The sequence below is a fragment of the Orycteropus afer genome, unplaced genomic scaffold (genome assembly GCF_000298275.1).
Source record: "Orycteropus afer afer isolate SDZICR_OR568_19922 unplaced genomic scaffold, OryAfe1.0 scaffold00084, whole genome shotgun sequence".
In the NCBI taxonomy this organism is placed as follows: Eukaryota; Metazoa; Chordata; class Mammalia; order Tubulidentata; family Orycteropodidae; genus Orycteropus; species Orycteropus afer.
The window spans coordinates 4630172-4652667 of NW_006921671.1; the positions used below are offsets into that span (position 1 = coordinate 4630172).

Consider the following 22496-nt stretch of genomic DNA (forward strand, 5'->3'; position numbering starts at 1 on the left):
TTCCAGCATTATTTCTGTCACCAAGGCCAAATTTTCCAACTACTGGTGATTCTTCTTTGTTTCCAACTTTTGCATTCCAGTCACCAGTGATAATCAACACATCCTGATTGCATGTTCGGTCAATTTCAGATTGCAGAAGTTGATAAAAACCTTCAATTTCCTCATCCTGGGCTTTGGTGATTGGTGCAAAGATTTGAATAATAGTCGTATTAATGATTTTTCCTTGTTGGCGTATGGATATTATCCTATCACTGACAGCATTGTACTGCAGGACAGATCTTTAAACATCCTCTGTGATGATGAATGCCACGCCATTCCTCTTCAAACTGTCATTCCCAGCATAGTAGAGCACATGGTTTTCTGATTCAAAATGGCCAAGACCAGTCCATTTCGGCTCATTAATGCAGAGGATATCAATCTTAATGTGTTCCATTTCATTTTTGACAACTTCCAATTTTCCTAGATTCATACTTCGTACATTCCATGTTTCGATGATTAATGGATGTCTGCAGCTGTTTCTCCTCAATTTGAGTGGTACCACATCAGCAAATGGAGGTCATGAAAGCTTTACCTTATCCATAGGAGTAAGGGTGGTTTTACTCTGATGATACAGCACTTTCCCAGTCCTATTTTGAGAGCCTTCTAACCTAACTGGACTATTCACGAAGTTGCGCAGTAATGTATCAGACAGTGTTTCTTTGCTATTCATAAGGTTTTCCCTGGCCAATTCTTTGAGAAATGGATGGCCTGTTCCTTCTTCCTAGTCTGTCTCAGTCTGTAAGCTGGGCTGATACCTGTGCACCATGTGCATCCCGCTACGTTTGAGACACTAATGGCTCAGCATCAAAACTCACATCAACACGTCCTAACGGTAGGCCAAACTGACAGACAAGCTTGTCTCCCTGTTGGAAACCTCTCGTACCCCACTAAATCTTATCAAGTCTAAATACTTTATAAATAGTGCTCTGCTTTTTTACCACCTCTGTATCCCTACTGACACTTCCCTATTTCAGATACTTTTCCCACAAGAAAACTTTTAATTTGTTTCTCCATCACCAATGTCTACCTATTCCACAATAATTTCCAAGCCTTCATTATTAACAACTATAAAATTTCTAAAGAATCTAAGAAAATACTGGAATTGGAGAGTTATTCCAAAAGGATATTCTGAAAGTGGACATAAAATTAGGTATGTACGTCAGCTCTCCTTCACAAAAGTTCAATGTAAAAAATCAACAGATTTTTAAATGAAATTTGACACAGGAATAGGCAAGATGTTTTTGAAAGAACAATGAGTAAATACTTGTTCTACTCGATAAGAAACAATTATTAAAACAGCATGGTATTGATGTAGAAATACAAAAATAGATCAGTTTTTATTTTACATAATCAAGAGTCCATATGGATACAACGAAAGTATACTTAGAAAAACATAATATATGAAAAATGTAGCATTTCAAATCAATGGCTAAAGCTGAACCATTGGTATTGAGATAGTTGGCTATCAATTTAAACAAAAAAAAAAAAAAAGGAAAGGAAGGAAATGAGACATTCATCATGACATTTCATGTCATTCATGAAAATAAATTCCAGATGGCTACAGAACTAAATTTTAGAAGAGATATGAACAATACATGGTATTTTTAAACAATTAAGTAGCTGTACTTGCAGGGATACTGTGTATCATTTTGAAGTTTGTACTTTGTAAAAGTAATGCCTGACCAGGGGTAAAATGGAAGATGAAACCTTCTGCTTGCCAAGCTTTGTGCACGGTTGCACAATTCAGAAGGGCAGCCTTTTCCTAACTTGTCCACTTGACCTAAAAATATAGAAGTTTTATATAGCTCAACCTAATATATCTGCTTATTTATGGATACTAATTTTAAGAAATCTAACACTAGAATTAAAAAAAAATGGAAAAAGAATGTAAACAACAGAAATTTTCAAACACTTAAGGCTGTGTATGTACATTTAAAAATTTGGAGACCATTTCAAGTTTTCTTATTCTGATATGAAAAAAAATGTCTCTACAGTTAAAGTATCAAGCATGATGTTTGTGACTTGTATTTCACTTGTACAGGAACATGTTTTAAACAATTACACAAGTTTCTTAGTGTTAGCATTGTGCCAAAGGGGCAGGGAGGCCACATCTTCTGACCTCCTCTAACCCCACAAGAGGAAGACAGAATCACCATCAATAGCCCAAGGCCTATTCCTGTGAGGCAAGACATGCTGCCTCCCTCAGTCCTTTCATCAACTCCGACACCAACCGTTCCTCCCACAGCACTCACCACCTTTCTGCTGGGTCAAAAATTCACTGCAGTTGCCACATAGAACTCACAGATTATGGGGTTTATTAGGGAAGTACCAGGCTACAATTCAAGTTCAGGAACATTTCAAATACCTTTTTTTCAACACATAACAGTGTTTATACACATGGACTTTGCCAGATGGAATACACATGAATCAGATTGACTACATCGGTGGAAAGAGGCGATGGAGAAGCTCAACATCTTCAGCCAAAACAAGGCCAGGAGTTGACTGTGGAACAAACCATTAATTGCTCATGTTCAAGCTCAAGTTGAAGGTGAAGACAATTAAAACAATTCCGTGAGAGCCAATATATGACCTTGATTATATTCCACCTGGGTTTAGAGACCTTCTGAAGAATAGACTTGATGCATTGAACACAAATGAGCAAAAAGCAGAGGAATTGTGGGATGACATCAAGAACACCCTACATGAAGAAAGTAAAAGGTCATTAAAGACAAGAAAGGAAGAAAAGACCAAAATGGATGTCAGAAGAGACTCTGAAACTTGACCTTGAATGGAGAGTAGCTAAAGCAAATGGAAGAAATGACAAGATAAAAGAGCTGAACAGAAGATTTCAAAAGACCAGCTCAAAAGACAAAGTCAATTATTATAATAAATGTGCAAACCTGTAGTTAGAAAACCAAAAGAGAAGAATATGCTTGGCATTTCTCAAGCTGAAAGGACTGAAGAAAAGATTCAAGCCTCAAGTTGCAATACTGAAAGTTTCTATGGGAATGATGCAGGAAACATCAAAAGAAGATGGTAACAACACACAGAGTCACTGTATTGAAATGAATTAGTCAATGTTCATCTATTTCAGGAGGTGGCACATGATCCAGAATCAATGGTATTGAAGGAAGAAGTCCAAACTGCACTGAAGGAACTGGTAAAAAAAAGAAGGCTCCAGGAATTGATGGAATACCCATTGAGATGTTTCAACAAATGGATGCAGGAGGCACTTACTTCTCTATGCCACAAAATTTGGAAGACAGCTACCTGGCCAACTGACTGGAAGAGATCCATATTTGTACCCATTGTAAATAAAGGTAATCTAACAGAATGTGAAAATTATCGAACAATATCATTAATATCACTGTAAGTAAAATTTTGCTGAAGATAATTCAAAAGCGGTTACAGCACTATCGACAGGAAACTTTAAGAACTGCAATCTGGATTCAGTAGAGGATGTGGAACTAGATATCATTGCTGATGTCAGATATATCTTGGACAAAAGCAAAGAATACCAGAAAGATGTTTACTTGTGTTTTATTGGCTATGAAAAGCACTTTACTATGTGGATCACAAAAAATTATGGCTAACATTGAGAAGAATGGGAATTCCAGAACACTTAATTGTACTCAAGAGGAACCTGTACATAGACCAGGAGGCTGCCATTCAAACAGAGCAGGGGATATTGCATAGTTTAAAATCAGGAAAGGGATGTGTCAGGGTTGTATCCTTTCACCATACTTATTCAATCTGTATGTTAAGCAAATAACCCAAGAACCTGGACTATGTGAAGAAGAACGTGGCATCAGGATTGGCAGAAGACTCAACAACAACCTGCAATATGCAGATGACACAACCTTGCTTGCTGAAAGTGAAGATGACTTGAAGCACTTACTGATGAAGATTAAATACTATGGTCTGCAGTGTGGATTACATCTCATCATAAAGAAAATGAAAATCTTCACAACTGGACCAATAAGCAGCATCATGATAAATGGAGAAAAGATTGAAGTTGTCAAAGATTTCATATTACTTGGTCCCACAATCGACACCAATGGAAGCAGCAGTCAAGACATCAGATGATGTATTGCATTGGACAAATCTGCTGCAAAACACCTCTCTGAAGTGCTGAAGAGCAAAGATATCTCTTTGAAAACTAAGGTGCACCTAACCCAAGCCATGGTATGTTCAGTAGGCTCAGATTCATGTGAAAGCTGGACAATGAATAAGAAGACGAAGAAGACTTGATGCTTTTGAGTTGTGGCATTGGCAAAGAATACTGAAAGTACCATGGACTGCCAAAAGAACTAACAAATCTGTCCTGGAAGTGCAGCCAGGATGTTCCATGGAAGCAAGAACAGCCAGATTTCATCTCACCTACTTTGGTCATGTTGTCAGAAGGGACCATTCCCTGGAAAAGGATATCAAGCTTAGCAAAAAGGGGAAATCCCTCAATGAGATAGACTGACACAGTGGTTGCAATGATGGGCTTAGGTATAGCAGGGATTGTGAGCCAAGTGCAGGACTGGGCAGTGTTTCATTCTGTTGTACATAGGGTCGTTATGAGTTGAAGCTGACTTGACAGCACCTGAAAACAACAACAACATGTAAGCACTGGATCCATAATTATCTGAATTTATAGCATTTCACATAAGAGTATACCAAACCAAAACTAAACTAACCGCCGTCCAGTCGGTTCAGACTCATTGCTACCCCTCTTTCCATTTCCAAGGCAGTATCTCTACACAAGTAGATTGCCCAGTCTTCCTTCCAAGGAGTGGCTGGTGGGTTTGAACCACCAGCCTCTGGTTAGCAGTCAAATGCTTTAGGCACTGTGCCACCAGAGCTCCCAAACTCACTATTAACTCGATTATGACTCATAGCCACCCCTGTTGGGTTTCCAAGGCTGTAAATCTTTACAGAAGCAGACTGCCCATCTTTCTTTCACAGAATGTCTGGCAGGTTTAATTCACTGACTTTTTGATTAGCAACCAAATGCCTTAACCACTACAGCACCAGAGCTCCTCCAGCATATAGAGCATAAGCTGTTAAAACTAGATAGACTCATGTAGCCCTCAGAAGTTACCTATTTCAACCCCTTCATTTTAAAGAGGACAAAGCAGAGTTTTGTGGAGGTTAAATAAAGGGCTTTCCCCAGGTCATACACAATGCAAAGAACAGTTAAGGTTAACACCCAGTCTCCTGGGTCCTAGTCCTTAGTGTCCTTATCACTATGGGAAATGCCAATTTTTTCCCTGTTATGTAATACAGATTATTTTTATTTTCTTATTCTTCTCAGTCGAAGTTCTGAATCTGCTAATTTTGGTAATTATTCAGACAGGCAGTAAAAGATTGAAATGATACTGTGATCAAAGAAGCTCCCTGACTATGAAGGATGATTCTATTAGCAGGTTGTCTCCTAGATGCTGGGCCCCCACATTTGTTCTGCTTTTCCCACCTGTTTTAATTTCTGTGGTTGTCTTTTGTTTTCTTGGCACAAGGTTTCAGACCGTCTAACCAGTATTTTGACAACAGCCTTTGCTTTTTCCTTTAGTATGTCACTCTGTGGGATTTCTTGTTTACCTCTTTGTTTCTGACCTCACAGCATGGTCTGTTTCTGGTATTTACTTGTACAGGCAGTCCCCAGATTCCATTCCTAAGTCTGTCTTTAAGTCAAATTTATATGTTAAGTCAGAATAGTCAGGTACAGTTTGTATGTAACATCAGTTAGTCAAGTATTTATCTTAGTATCTAGTATACTTATCTATGCAAAAGAAAAAAAGAAAAGAAAAAGAAAAAGAAACACTGCCAGATACACTAAAACATCTTCAACATAATAGTACAGTAATAACAACAATAATGTTTTGATGGACAATGCAAAGTAGTGCCCGTTTTTTATTAAGAACTATTGTATATACCTTGAATTTTTAATATAATAGGCTTTATGGGGGTTGGTTTGTAACTTCTATCATTTGCTGCCAGCAGAATTCTTGGAGGACACCCAGTGGTACTTGAACACATGGAGTTTCAGCAGCAGCCCCGTGGTTAACAACCTATCAAAATGAGGGTCACTCTCATAGGCAGATCCCTAGCAACTCTTGTGGCCATCCCAATGGACAGCTTCCCATCCTTGGCTTGTCAGCACCCAAGAGAGGTGTTTCCTGATTGCTCAGCAACTGTTGGTCATCTTTGGCCTAGTTCACCCAAGTACTTCTCTGCCATCCAGTGGGCCACAACCACATTTTCTCTAACCTTGGAGAGGAGGGATCCACTTCCAAGTTTGTTTCTTCCTTAGGAACTCTCTCACAGGTTTAGGCTATTTTTTAGATTTCTCTTTATCTCTTCATGTAACATCCTGTTATAGTTAAGTCTTTACACTTCCCTGTTCAAATTACTGAGTTGTCTCTGTCTTCTGACTGAACTTTGAATGATACAGTAACTTTGGAAAAATATTTTTAATCCCTAAGTATACTCATTCATAAAATGAGGTGACTTAGATAGCTGATGCCAACTGTCCATTCTAGCTTTTAGGTTACATGTTTGTAGGAAATCCAGATTTTTCATTATAATGAGGAACATAAAGCATTGTATAATTATCTATTGTCTTCCCTACCCTGCGTCACAGTAAATAGATCTCTCTTTTTATCGGAATAATAGTTTCTCTGGGTCAAAATATTAAATCACTGCAATAGCCAGTATCATTTCATGCACACAGTGGAGAACCAAGGACTGTAAAAATCCTCTCGAGATTTAAACCAGAAATCTAAGGAACAAAATGATAAATTTGAGATTCATGTGCAAATATGAGAGTTTAAACTATATCATTTTATCTATTTGTGAATATAAGGATACATTAAATGTAGAGAAATGGTCCCTCTACTATTGTTTATCCTAACATATCACAGAAGACTCTGTTCACCACCTCCATTGCCATATAATTTAAACTTTTTCTGTTACCTTTCTCTGTCTTTCGCTGACTGTTTAGCCATTAATTTCTTCAGTTCTTCTAGACGCTGAAGATCTCTCGTTTCCATTTCTTGCCACTTCTGTTCTTTCTTAGTCCAGAATTTTCTTATCTATTATATAAATATTACATAAAATTTAAATCAAAACAGAGATGTAACAAAACAACAAGGAGAAAAACTATAATAGTATCATTCATTGGTTTATACAGAAAAAAAAGAATTTAAATGGCACATCATGTTTGTTTTTCTTTCTTTCTTAGATCTGCTTATAACATATTGGCAACAGAAAAGTAAATTAAAACATGAAGGTATGTATCTTGAGACACTACATGGTTGAAGAATTTCTGAAGTGGAAATGGCACTTGTGCTGAGTCCTAAGGTTTTAATCTATGGCTAAAATAATTGACTTTCGGGGAACCACCATAAATGCATGTTATCGCCTCTGAAGTATACAGTCTACCTGTTACTCAAGAATATTTTTATCCTCTTATGGTAATGCAGTCTTTTCCTAATACAGTATTAAGATAATTTTTACTCTAAAAGCATGAGTTTATTTACGCTAATGGACAGCAGGATGTTGAAAGCTTTATGCTTCTGGGGAAGTGGAAGGAGATAGATGGGAGGAAGGAGGAGAAGAAAAAATTAGCAGGGTTGTGGTATATAGTAGTTTTGACTTATGTGGTAAAATAAAGGTCAAGCTTATCAAGCACTAAAAAGGTGAGAGCTCTGTGCTTATTAGATATGTTTTACTTTCCTTCTCTGAAAATTGAGCCAGAATGTGAACACAGGAAGTGCCATATGTGTGCTATTTTCATGTGGCTGAAACCATTGCTCAGGGTTCCCTAATGCAGAAGTGGTTGATGTGGTAGGGCAATTGAAATTACCATTTATTTTCCAGAGGCCCATTCAACCACTCTGGCTTGCCCTGTTGTATCTGTGTCAAGAGACTGGATCTTGGTGGTGAAAACAGAATAGGTATCTGGTGAAAACTAGTAGAATGATTGCCAGCACAGAGTCTGTTGTAGAGGATGGGTTAGCCTCACTCTCAATATGGCATTTTCTCTTGATAAATGAATATGAAAAGCTAAGTGGTTTCCTGACTTGCTCTCACAGTAGCAACACAATGTCTGACCCCTGAGGGAACCAGAGAACTATGCCAAGTACCATGGTCACAGCCATATCATTTCTGCACAGGGCCTGTAATGCCAGCAGACACAATAGCGACATGCATTCAATGATTAATGAATAACTGGAGGAGCACAATGTAAAATCTTGAGGTGGCTGAGATCTGAAGTTAGAGAAAATATAGACAAAGCTAGAAAAGTAGCAAGACCAAAGGTGAAGAGAGAGGGGAAGGGAGGGAGTGGAAGGGAGGAGAACCACCGACTGGCAATGTGTATTATATCCAGATTCCTAGCTGATAAGTATCAAGGCATTCTATTGATGCTAGACATAGAAATGTTACATCATCTTTATCTGGTAATTAATTATTCTCTTTAGTTTTCTGCATTATTTTATTTATTTATTTATTTATTACAATGAATCTATCTTTCATAATTAGAAAAAAATAAAGCTTTTTTTAAAGCAAAATTAAAAAAAAAACAGATATTGAACTAAAGATAATTTTTCTCCAAGTTTCAAAAGATCGATAACCTTAGTTTACTCCCAGCACTGGTCTTGAAGGGGTATGAGCTGTCCTTTGCATGCAATCTCTCGACTACAAGCAGACCAACCGCAGATTGCTGACACTACTTGGAGTACTGGCCTGTGCAGGCTCTAGAACTGTTACATCTGAGACTATGGAATCTCAGGACAAATTATTTCCACTCTTGACTCTCTGGTATCTTCAGCCACTCGTGGAAATTGAGCTTCTTTATTGGACATGTGCTCAGATTCTCTTTCTCTTGCTCTCTCTCTCCCTCTTGTTATGTACTACAACTTGAGACTTTCTCCTGGATCCTCTGAAACTTCTGTGTAATCATATAAAACCTCCTGCATCCTCAATCTTCATTACCTGCTTCTTTTCACTGTAATTCTCTCAAGTGAAGGATGCTTTTCTTCTGATGCCCCATGTGCCATAGGGCTGGGATTGATTAGGGCATTTCTCTCACTCTTCTCCTGTTATCTTCAGACCCTATGATATGGCCCTCATATTCAACTGCTTCTACCTTTGATGTTTACATCATCTGACTATATCATCTTATATCTGTCCTTACAACACTAGGACATGTTGATTTTCAAGTCACTCCAAAATATCCATCAAGAGTTCAGATACTCACATCACAACTTCCTCCAATACAACTCTTTCTGTCTTCATAGGCATCTTCAATATCTGTCTGAATGCCCTTGCAACTTGCTAATTTCACAGCAACATGACTTCCTCCATTCCAGTGAACCACCTCTTTCTCTAAGATTCCTTATCATTGAGAATAGTTCTAATTCTGACATTCTGAACAGCAGCAATTCATTCTAAGACCAGGACCTCCCCCACATTATCCTCTGTGCTACAGTAGTATGTTTTTTCTCCAGTATAGCTCATCAGGATGCTTTATTAACTGGCATACTTGTTTCTCTCCCCTACCAGATTGTAGAAATTATGATTTATTTATCTTGGCACGTCCAGGGCCAACTAAAAAGTCTAGAACATAGTGTGATTTAATAACCATTTGATTGATGAATGAATCATACCACTTTAGAAACTCATACCAAATTTATGATTTCATCAGTATTTTCAATGACAGTTGTCATTCCCTTTATAAACTCCTGGACAACTGCCTCTCAGTTTCTCATAGTGGTATTACGAAACCTGTTCACTATATTAAGCTCCACATTTTTCCATAGTTCTTTGCTTTCTTTGGGGGAATAAGTGGCACATTGAAGGTGCCCTCTTGATGTTCTGCCCCTCAGAGAAAGAGGCATCCTTTGTTCCATCAGACTAATCTCATTGGTATTCCAGGCTCCATTTCTGAAATCCACCTTCTTCAGAATCTTAACCCATCATCCACCCCTATATTTTCAACTTCTATATCTCTGTTGCTTCCTTCCATTCACATGGAAATAGTTTCAAATCTCTTCCATTAAAAAAAAAAAAAAAAACCATTTCTTGACCCCAAGACTGTAGCACCAAAACCTCCATCTTTCTCTTCTTAGTCAAACATCTTAGAGTACTTTCTGTTATCCAATTTCACACCTCCTGTATTACTGCTAAGAATTCTGGTGGTGTAGTGCCTAAGGCATTTGACTGTTAACCAGAAGGCTGGTAGTTTAAACCCACCAGCCACTCCTTGGAAGGAAGATTGGGCAATCTACTTCCTTAGTGATATCACCTCAAAAATCCAAGGAGGGGTCACTATGAGTTGGATCTGACTTGATGGCAATGAGTTTGGTTTGTTTTTATTACTCCTAACCTATGGCATTTTTACCTCTGTTTTCACCACTCAAAATTTACTACTCTCACCAATGACTTCCAAATAATCAAATCAAACATATATCTCTTCTTATTTGAGTTGGTGTATTTGCATTTATTGACCCTTATTTACAATCTTAAAACATTATTGACTTTGGTATTCATTTGTTCAATAAATATTTGTTGAGCAGATGTTGTAAGCAAGATACTGTGCTATGCATTTGGGGTATGATGGTGATAAAGAGAAAACATCTCTGCCTTATGGAGCTGGGACTTTCTAGAAAGGGGGAGAGACAATAAGCAAGTAAATAAATGATCAGAATATTACAGGTTGTGTCAAGTTCCAAGAAAGAAATAAGTGGGGTGATGAGTTTGAATAATTTAGGTAAAACTCTTAGAAGCCATTCACAGATGATGTGATCAGGAAAACAATACCATTTACAATAGACTCTAAAATGATAAATTTTCTAGGACTAAACCTAACCAAGGATGTGAAAGACCTATACAATTAAAACCATAAAACATTACTGCAAGAAACTAAAGAGACATACATAAATGAAAGAATATTCTGTGCTCATGGATTGGAAGATTTGACATTATGAAAACGTCAATACTTCTCAAAGTGATCTATAGAGATAATACAATACCAACACAAATTCCTACAACATTCTTCACTGAAATATAACAACTACACACTAACTTTATCTGAAAAGGAAATAGGCCCTAAATAGCCAAAGCTCCAGATATATTTAACTTTTTATCATGATTTGGGTGAAAGTTAACAAAGCAAATTAGTTTTCCATTCAATAATTCATACATGATCATCAGGGAGGGGATGGAAAATCACTGTTGAGATAGTAGACACTTGTTATTTTTCATAATGGGAAAGGCAGCATCAAATGTAAAGCATACACAACTTTCCCAAGGTAAATGATGTCACTAAGAAATGCACAAGAGAAATGAACATTTTTGGTAAAAGATATGACAAATATGACTTTGCAACAACACTAACAACAATGAAAAATATGTTATGGTTACACCAATACGTATATAGGCATATATGTATTCAGTGCAGTGAATCTCTTGGTATGGTCTTTCTAGCCATGGTCTTTGTGACTCCCACAAGATGACTGGGTGGGACTATGAGGTGGAAAGAGGAGAGCTCACTACCATCAAGAAAGAAGAGCCAGAGAGACATCTGCCTTCATGCATGCCTGAGGGGAGGCTATACTGATTGAAGAACTGTATCCTCAGTTGTCTCTTATCCTGAATTGTAACCTGTAACTTCCCTAATAAACTCCAAAATTGTGAACATTTTCTGTGAGTCTGTGTGACCATTGCAATGGATTATCGAACCCAGCAGAGAAGTAGAGAGTGCTGTGGGAAGAATGGTTGGTGTCAGAATTGACAAAAAATTGAAGGATGGAAGCATGTGTGACCTCTGCCGCACAGAAATCACCCTTGGGCTGTTGATCTCGATCCTCTTCCACTTTACAAAGTTAAAGGAGATCAGAAACTGCCCCCATTCCATTTTTACATGTGTATCAGTATAAATATGTGGGTCCATAAGTGTATACAGGTAGATATATAATAGGCATATGTACATAAAGGTATGTATGTGCATGCAAGTGTATTCATATAGACATAACCAAACACCTCACTAGATTAGTTTTCTGGGTTTGAAGGCCTAGGACCACAGTCTTTTGGGACAACTCAGTTAATTGGCATCATATAATCAATAAAGTGTAATGTTCTATATCACAATGTGCTGAGTAATGTCTGAGGTCTTAAAAGCTTGAGAGCAGCCATCTAAGACATAATTATGGGTCCTATTTGTCTGGAACAAAAGAGAAAGTAGGAAACCAATGACTCATAGAAGAAAGTAGCCTACAGGACTAATTGTCTACATGGACCATGGAATTTGCTCATGGTACGTTATATTCCTTTCTTTGTCCTGCCTTGTGCTCCTTGACTCTTTTTCATGTTCTGCACTGTTGTTATAGATACATGTGAGGATTTACTACATTCCTGGAATGCTCCTCCCTGCCTTGTTGGCCTGTGAATCTCTTCTATTCATCCTTTAAGAGTCAATTTTAGTATTACCTTCTCACTCTTCTTCCTCCTTCCCCTCCTCTAGACAGTGCTAGGCATACCTTCAATTGCACTATTTACATATCCTTATCATACCACTTTCCATATTAATGTACATTATTCATCTTTGTATGCCTAGTACCTTGTATACAGTCTGACACATAACAGGGCTTAATTGATTATGTTAGGTGAGTGGATGCTTTGTCTGGTCTCTGGTTCAAGAATAACAAAGTTGTGGATGGGACGCAGGCCAGCAGCTTTATTTGCAGTAAAATCTGAACTAAGCACTTCCCTAAGGACAGTTCCATTCACTTCTTATCAATTAATAGAAGCAGAAAGTGTGCATCAAGAATTATTGGCTTTCCAAGCCTCAAATTAAAGTTGAGACTCAAAGTATTTAACTAGCCCTTTGGGACATTCGTTGAGACACAGATTTAAACATACTGCTTTTTAAACTTTTTCAGTGATTCTTATAATGTTCCCAAGATAGGGGAATCCAGAAGTTAGTGCAAGTGATCAAAGTCAAATGTAAAGCTTGTCTTTTGACTTCCTGATGAGGTTTCTTAAAAAAAAAAAAAAAAAAAAAAAACTTGCTTCTCTGAAAAAACAAAACAAATTCTCATTATTTCCTATCTCCTCTTATAACCTCTGATTTGCACTATATGAAGTACAGCCCAACATTTTTTTCACTTTGGTAACGTTGAGCCAGTAAAAATGTAAATAAACTGAACAAACTATTCTCTACATAAATGTGTGAGCCGAAATAATGCTATGCTATTTTTCGGAGGGTTTAAGATCATTCTTATATCCTCCTTACTTTATATCTTCCTTACAGCCAAACAATTTTATTCTTATTAAAATCTCCTCTAGTAACTGTGATCTTTATATTAGAGTATATCAAAGTTTAATTTTAAAAAAACAATGTGGACTAATATTGCTTAATGATTAAATTATATTTCTTTACTCCCTCTTAGTCCAAGAATTACTATAATTAAGCATGAAATAAGAATTTCTAGTTTACTAGAAAGCAGAAAGTTAGGATGGAAGAAGCATTATAATAGGAAGAGAGTTTGGCAATAGATTCAAAGCTCTTTGAACAAATAAACTTCTCTACATTGTTCCCACTTCATTATCTCAAAGGCTTTAATGACTTATACCAGAGAAGATCATAAAACTTAACCAGACACACAGAAGTTATGAAATATGAAGTTTAAAATATCTAGTTCCACGTTAATCAAGACTCTATAGAAAAATCCTGATCAAAAGGAGGAAAAAAATACAACATAATTTCAAATTATCATGGAATCCAGACTTTCTGGATCAACTGAGGCTATGTGAACCCTGAAAACTATTGCCCTGAGATAATCTTTAAACCTTAAACCAAAAAGTTCCCAGAAGTCTTCTTTAAATCAAGCAATAGTTTGGCTTAATGAGTAAAGAATGTCTGGCTTGAGGATTGTGTTTTTTTTACATAACTGTCTACATGGGAACAAACTGACAACAGCCACTCAAAAGATTAGAAAAGAGGCTTAGGGGGCAGTGAGTTCATGCTAATGAGGTAGGAACAATTTGGGAAAGGAGGGTGGGAATGCTGCACAACTTGAAGGATGTGTTCACTGTCAATAAATTATACATGAAAATACTGTTGAATTGGTGTATATTTTGCTGTGCTTATTTTCAACAATAAAAATGTTTTTAAAAACTCTAGTTCCATTTCCTATAAGCTATCAAGATAAACATTTCTATTATACTTTCTAGATTCCAATTAACTTAGATTCCACGCATCTTAAAGTTCTTCCTACTTTTGGCCTGAAATATGCAGCACTCCACCAACACACACACAATAGTGGTGTTGGTATATATTAAAACATGACAGGACATCTTAATAGAAAGTATTCATTTTATACCTTTAAGATTATTCCCATTAATTTTATTTAATTATTGATGGTGTCTGGTGTCTGTATCGCATAAAATTACCATCAATTGATGTATAAACACTTTCTATATAATCAAGTTGACAATCACCTGTATTTTGCCACATAATTTTTCACACATTTGTGTGAACTTCTAAAAGGTAAGGAATATGATTTACACTGAAGTATTATTTATTTGTAGCTATCATCACATCTTACAGAAAAAAAGTACAAGATATATATATATATATGCTAAACTGGTACTATGAAAAAGAATATAGGGAGGCAGCATTATTTGCAATGATTTTCACGTATCAACTCATATAAAGCCAAAACTTTTAATAAAACACCTGGATAGACAATAATCATTCAAGTTTTCAATTAGTTGGCCAATTCATTTAGTCAGGTGGGGTTGTGGAAGTGTATTTAATCCTGACAGAGCACAGGGACATCATAATTTTCTAACTCAAATTGTTCAGGGGAGCCAGATTTTATACTGGAGATGGACAATCCTACTCTCAAAACCTTTCAGCCAAAGTTATCTCTTCTATATTTTATGGTGTAGATCCCTGTAAGCTTTGCTTCAGCTTCTGCATAAAATTTGGCTCCAAAAGTATTGTTTTGAGGGCTTTATGCAAAGAGGGAAGAACTCTCTACATAGGCAAGAAATCAAAGCTAGACTACTGGTTTTCAAAATAAAAACATAATTTTGCCACTGTCCTGCCTGGATAATTGAGCTTAATGATCTCCTTCGGTCCACAACTGGTATTTTGGGAACTTGTAGTCCTCTTTATATTTTAGTTATTCATCATTGCCCTAAACTTGAATCATCTTCTTTCTCCTAGTAGCTAATCTCTTCCACTGGATAGCAGAAGAGTAAATTGTCATATTTTTTCTGAAGAATAAATAAGCAAATAATTAGCAAAAGCCTTAAAATTTAAGAAATAAGCTTTTAAGAATTAATAAGCAGGGACATATGTAAAGATTTATAAGCAGATATGTTCATCACAGTCTTAAAAAGATAAATTAGAAACAGTATAAACAAACAAACTCATTGCCATACAGTCGACTCTGACTTAGAGCAACCCTATAGGACAGAGTAGAACTGCCCCATAGGGTTTCCAAGGCTGTAAATCTTTATGGAAGCAGACTACCTCATCTTTCTCCTACAGAGCAGCTGGTGAGTCTGAGCCACAGACCTTTTGGTTAGCAGCTGAATACTTTAACTACTACACCACCAGAGCACTTTAGAATCAATATGAAAAAAACAAAAACAAAAACTCACTGCCCTGGAGTTAGAACCGACTCACAGCGACCCTTCCTTGGATTTCCGAGGCAGTGTCACTGCCGAAGTAGATTGCCCAACATTCCTTCCTAGGAGTGGCTGGTGGGTTAGAACCACCAGCCTTCTGGTTAGCAGTCAAATGCCTTAGGTAGGCACTATGCCACTAGAGCTCCTTAGAATCAATATAACTACCCCAAAATGAGACATTGTTAAAATATTATTCTACATGATGGAACAATTTGTAACCACTAAATAGCATAGTGCCTAAGACATTTGACTGCTAACCAGAAGGCTGGCGGTTCAAACCCACTAGCCACTCCTCGGAAGGAAGGTTAGGCAATCTACTTCTGTAGTGATACCGCCTGGGAAACCAAAGGAGGAGTCGCTATGAGTCAGATCTGACTCAACAGCACATAACAACAACAAATATTATGTAATAGGAAAACAGGGGTAAGTATGAAAACTATGTTGATAAATAGAAAAAGTCAAGTTAATGCCGTATGATTATAGTTAAGTTAAAATCCCTATGTACATATATAAAAAAAGTGTAAGGAGATTGTCAACAATTTTATTTTGTTGGTTTAAGATTTTGGGTGATTTTCATTGTACCTTGTGTGCTTCTTTATATTTTCCAAACAACAATGGAATGAAATATTTTATAATTACAAAAGTATGTTAAAAAAAAAAAAAAAAGTCTAGCTGACCAGGGAACAACTGAGTCAACTGGCATAACATAATTCATGAAGATAATGTTCTACATCCTAGTTTGGTGAATAGCACCTGGGATCTTAAAAAACTCATGAGCGGCCACTTAAGACACAACTATTGGTCTCTCCTTGTATGGAGCAAAGGAGAATGAAGGACATCAAAGACTCACTGAAGAAACTAGTCCACAGTACTAATAAACTAAAATCAAACTCACTGCCGTGGAGTCGGATCTGACTCATAGTGACCTCTCCTTGGGTTTCCAAGGCAGTATCACTACGGAAGCAGATTGCCCAATCTTCCTTCTGAGGAGTGCCTGGTGGGTTTGAATTGCTAGCCTTCTGGTTAGCAGTCAAATGCCTTAGGCACAACACTACCAGAGCTCCTACAATACTAATAGCCCACATGAAACACACAGCCTCTTCTAACCTGAGACCAGAAGAACTAGACAGTGCACTGTAATTCTGCCCCAGGGACACAATAGAAGATCCTAGGTAGAATGGGAGAAAAATGTAGAACCTAATTCAAATTCTTCAGCCACTCCTCGGAAGGAAGGTGGGGCAATCCACTTCCATAGTGATACTGTCTTGGAAACCCAAGAAGGAGTCGCTACATAACAACAATTCAAATTCCAAAAAAAGGTCAGACCTACTGGAAATGCAGACATTAGAGGAATCCCTGAGACTATTGTCCTAAAATACCCTTAGAATTTGGAACTGAAGCTATTTCTGGAGGTCACCTTTCAGCCAAATAATGGATTGGCTTATAAAACAAACAGTATCACCCATGAGTAATGTGCTCCCTTAAACGATCAACTATATGAAACCAAGCAGTCAACATTTACCCAAAAGCAAAGATGAAAAGACAAGGAGGGGAAGGGAAGCTAGATCAATAGAAATAGAACAAACAGAATGGAAATAATGAGAATACTGATGCATTGTGAAAATTGTCACCAATGGCATGGAACAATTTGTAGAAAAATTGTTAAATGGGAACCTAATTTGCTGTGTAAACTTTTACCTAAAACACAATAAAATGTTTTTTTTTTTTTAATAATTAAAAAAAAAAAAAGTCTGACTGAGAAAACCAATATTTAGAAGGAATATCTTAGGGACATGACTATTACTCATTTCTAAAGTCTCCAAACTATATTACTGTATCAAGTCAGATGGCAAGAATACTGTGTATACTTGTATGTAGTACTTTTACTTTCTATCACTTTGCATGTAGCATCACTTTCACTTTCTATAGAAAATCTCCACAGAATAATAAATTACTTTTATGCCACAGGTTTTACAAAAGGTGATGCAATATTATATGAAGAGTTAGACTCTTATAAAACTTCTATTGAAAATGCTATCTGTTGGTTAGATGAGCCCCTCCCCCCAATATGTGCTGGCATCTCCTAATGTGCTGGAATGCTGTCTATTATTAGCCATAGAGTTATATGCTTCCTTTTAACTTTAGCCATTTCAACTATAGCACCCTTCTTCAGTCTAGGTGTTCTGATGTAACTATATTCCCACCCCTTTAATTTCTTTTCTCTTGTTCTCTTACTAACTTTCTATTTTAATGATTTGTAAGTGGAAACAGATGGCACACACAAAATTAGGATAAAAGGAGTGTAACAAGGGGACAATTGAGAAAGGATGGTTGGAATGCAGGGAAATCACAAGGAGTTATACAGTACAGGGCTATTTTCAAGGAGCTCTGGTGGTGCAGTGGTTAAAGCATTCAGCTGCTAACCAAAAGGTTGGTAGTTCCACCAGCCACTCTGTGGAAGAAAATTTTACAGAATTTTTCTGGAAAAATTTAGTCTTAGAAATTCTATGGAGCAGTTCTACTCTGTCACATAGGGTCAGTTTGAGTAGGAATTGACTCCATGTAAGTGGGCTTGGAGTTTTGAGGGTGCTTTCCTATCTCTGGCCTGGGGTGTTTCTAGAGACAGAGCAGACTGTGTGGAGAGAGCCACCTGACAGGAACTGAGACTTTTGGTGAAGGGCACAGCTAGTGAGTACAACCCTACGGGGGAAGGAGCTAGGAGCTGGAGGATAATTATCCTGACCTCATTTGCCTCAATCATCCTGATCACCAATGTTCCAGTTTAGCTGAACGCAACTAGAAGCCAGAGGGCAAGGGAGCCTGTTGATGTGGTCCATACATCATATACATCTGCTCTGGGTCAAAGAGCAATGCAGAGAATAGATATGAAGGAGCAAAGGGTACACGCCCAGCAAAACAGTATTAATGCATTTTATTATAAATCGTTTGGTAGTAGGTGATGTCTATATGCATAAATAAATCATATTAAGCCCTTCAGGTGGAGTTAAGTTCAGTTACTTATGTGAGCATTTTTCCATAGCAGAGCTGCCTACTCAAACTGGCAATAAGCTATTTTCTGCTGTGATGCTGTCTTATGTCCTTATAACATGATGAGCCAAGAAAGTATTCTGGGGTAAACACATTAGTTATCTCCTTCTTAATTGAAATGCCAGGTGGATTAAAAAATAACTGTCATGTCTTCTTTAGAAGTAAGGTCTATTTTCAGTGTGGGCTTTGAAATATTACATAATGATCTTGTCATATGTTGATATTGGTAAAATGAATTTGTCTGTAATCTTGTTTAATTTCTCTCTTTTCACTATTCATTAAGAAGGGAGTGTATGCTGAGGATGTTGTATTTCAAAGCTTGAAGTGTCAGGCAGAGTGAAAAGTGAAAAGCAATCAAACCTCAGAGTCATTCATTCATGACTTCTGAGAGCCAAGATGATTTTAGCAATCATTTAATCCAGACACCTTATTTTACAATTGAGAAGGCAAAATCCCACCAAACCTACATACCCTGCCAAGGTCACCCATCTTATTAGGGCCACCTACAGTACCACTTTGGGAGCTCTGGTAGCATAGTGGCTAAAGTCACTTGACTGCTAACCAGAAGGCTGGTGGTTCAAACCCACCAGCCACTCCTCAGAAGGAAGATGGAGCAATCTACTTCCATGGTGCTATTGCCTTGGAAACCCAAGGAGGGGTCGCTATGAGTCAGGTCTGACTTGACGGCACATAACAACAACAGTTTACCACTTTACATCAATATGTAAGTATAGTTGTATGCTGTCTATTCATTAAATTCATTAATTCAACCAATACCTAGGGGGTCTTATGTCAGGCATTAGGGAGACAGCAATGAGGAAAGAAGGCACATTCACTTTTTTCATAGGGCTTACATTCTAGAAGGGGAAAAGGAGACATCAGTAAATACATAGCTAGATATATAGAGAGAGATGTCAGAGGTAATAAATGTTTAGAAAAAGAAATAGGATTAATATAGGACATGGAAGGAGAACATTATTTTAAGTCAAGTAATCAAATGAATTTTCTCTGATAAGATGGTATTTGAGTAGGATCCTGAATGAAGTGGTGGTAAGTTGTGCAGATATCTGGGAGAAAAGTATTCCAGGCGAAGGGAACAATAAGGGCAAAGGTGCTAAGCCAATCACATACTAGGCCTGTTTGAGGAGGATGAAGTAGGTTATTCTGGCTGGAGCAGAGTGAGGGGGAAAGTGGATCACGAGACCCAAGAGGAATTGGGGGGGAGTACAAGGAGATAGAGCGTGCAGAAAAAGAATCTGAACCCCCTGTGTTTGTTGGAGTTATTGGCATGTAAAATATGTACTATCTTCTCCTTTCAAACGCGATAATAATATACTCATAGCTAATTTACCTATTAAGTTTTGTAGCTCCAATGTTTGGGTATCTCATCAGATTCCCAAATAATGAAAAGAAAAGCAACCCCTCAATTCTAGGGATTAGTAATTGAGAACCACAAAAGGAAGGGTGAAAAGTAGCTCAAAATATTCATTCTTAGTCCTATAGGATATTTTAACCCTCGGGGCAGGAGGTTTCTTTGCAGAGTGAATGCTTGCAGTGAAATGTTTGAATGGGTAGACCTTAGAGCAGAGGTCAAAACAGTGTCCACGGGGGTTCTCAGACATATTTGCCAGGAGTCCAAGAAGTCTATGAAAATTCTTAAATTTCATATTCCCCATTTTACTTAAATGTGAAAATGTGCTAGAATCTTCCATCATCTGAATGACACTGTACATCTGAGTGCAGCTACAGGGTTTTTGCAATTTAGTTGGTCCCAGTGATTCATTACAGAAACTGACAATATTTGCACTTTAAGTTGTTTCAGTATAACTGGGATCCATAGATTCTCTCGGTCTCTTTCTCCCCTTTTCTCTCCTTCAAAGGAGTTGCTATGTTGCTCAAGTTGCTATGCTGCTAGTGACATGAGAGAAAATAATCTGGAAGAAACAGAGGATCTGGACCAGGACCAGGAGTTACCACTTCTGAGGGGCCTCTCTGCTAGAGGATGTGCGATTTTAAAAGGTTTTTTTTTTCCTACTGCATAAAGCCACCGAGATCTATATTACCCTCCCTCTGCAATAGCAGAGCATTCACTGGAGATGAAAGTCAATCAGTCACAGGCATGTGAGGGAAATTGCAGAGGACAGTTTCATATCCTGCAGTTCCTGCAGTGCACAAATGCATGCTACAGCAATTAAGAGCCTAAAGGAAAAGAGAAACTAACAGAAAAAGAGTTGTTGAACTCTGAAGTCAGTCAGGGCAGAAAGTCTATATTCTAAGTCTTGAACTTTGATCAATTATGGCAAAACTGATAACTTCTATTAGCACAAGAGCATTCACATTCAGAAGCAGGCAGACCAGCACTGGCCAGTGCAAGAACAGGTGCTGACAGAATGGTTTATCGACACAGGATCAGGAAACAAGAGAAGACATGGATGAGAGCAGGGGTATTACCATAAAACCCCCTCCCCAATCTAAGTGCTTCATCAATAACACACTGAGAGAGGCAGAAGGTTAATCTCAAAGTCACACTGTAAATGCATAAGGTATTTGACTGCTAACCAGAAGGCTGGCGGTTCAAACCCCACTAACCACTCCTCGGAAGGAAGATTGGGCAATCTACTTCCGTAGTGATACTGCCTCGGAAACCCAAGGAGGGGTCGCTATGAGTCAATTTGACTCGACGGCAGGGGGTTTGTTTTTGTCTGTTATACATAATATATTCACACATACATACATGTTTATGTGTGTGTGTATTTATATATGTACATATGTATACATTTTATTTGCTAGATGTAATACTACTTAGTTAAACCAACTGAACACTCTATATAGTTCACTCCATTATGTATTTTCAGGTTTTCTTCATTAACCCTTTTGTTGTGTTCATAAAGATTCTAAAAGAAATTCTTCAGGTATTATTAACAAGATTATATTTGCCTAATCAAGGAGCTCTGGTAGCGTAGTGCTTAAGGCACTTGACTGCTAACCAGAAGGCTGGCGGTTCAAACCCACCAGCCACTCCTTGGAAGGAAGATTGGGCAATCTACTTCCGTAGTGACATCACCTCGGAAACCCAAGGAGGGGTCGCTATGAGTAGGGGCCGACTCGACGGCACATAACAACAACAACAATCAAGAATTGCACAATATCTTTGTGGCAGATCAGGTAAACATATATTCTTTAAAGGATACCAGAGTAAGGACAAGTTCTGCTTGAGTGGGTGTGATTGTGTGGAAAATGAAGACTAGAAGCATAAACCAAACTCACTGCACTGCCATGGAATCAATTCTGACTTATGACCCTATTGGGTTTCTGAGGCCATCAATCTTTACTGAAGTAGATTGCTCCATCTTCCTTCCATGGAGTGGCTGGGGAGTTTAAACTGCCAACCTTCTGGTTAGTGGTCAAATGCTTTAGGCACTGCATGACCAGAGCATAGTACATATTTACTGAATAAGGGAATAATTTGACCTTTAGTGACCTCTCTGGTATTGTATACTATTTTATTATCAGTGTACCTTGTTAAGAGTGACTTCACTATTCTCTGTGGCCCATTGCCATTGAGTAGATTCTCAGTCGTAGCTATCCTATGTTGTTGTTGTTATGTGCAGTCAACTAGGCCCCGACTCATAGCGACCCCTCCTTGGGTTTCTGAGGTGGTATCACTACAGAAGTAGATTGCCCAACCTTCCTTCCAAGGAGTGGCTGGTGGGTTTGAA

The 22496-nt window shown here is 37.8% G+C and overlaps 1 protein-coding gene across 1 annotated transcript in view; it reads right to left on the minus strand.

The window, feature by feature from the left end:
- Window positions 1-22496, minus strand: part of CCDC148 (coiled-coil domain containing 148) — a 289908-nt gene that overhangs the window by 70678 nt on the left and 196734 nt on the right. The window contains exon 11 of the mRNA XM_007941850.1: window positions 7000-7118. Within this exon, the coding sequence (XP_007940041.1) occupies window positions 7000-7118 (119 nt within the window). The remainder of the gene's footprint in view (window positions 1-6999; window positions 7119-22496) is intronic.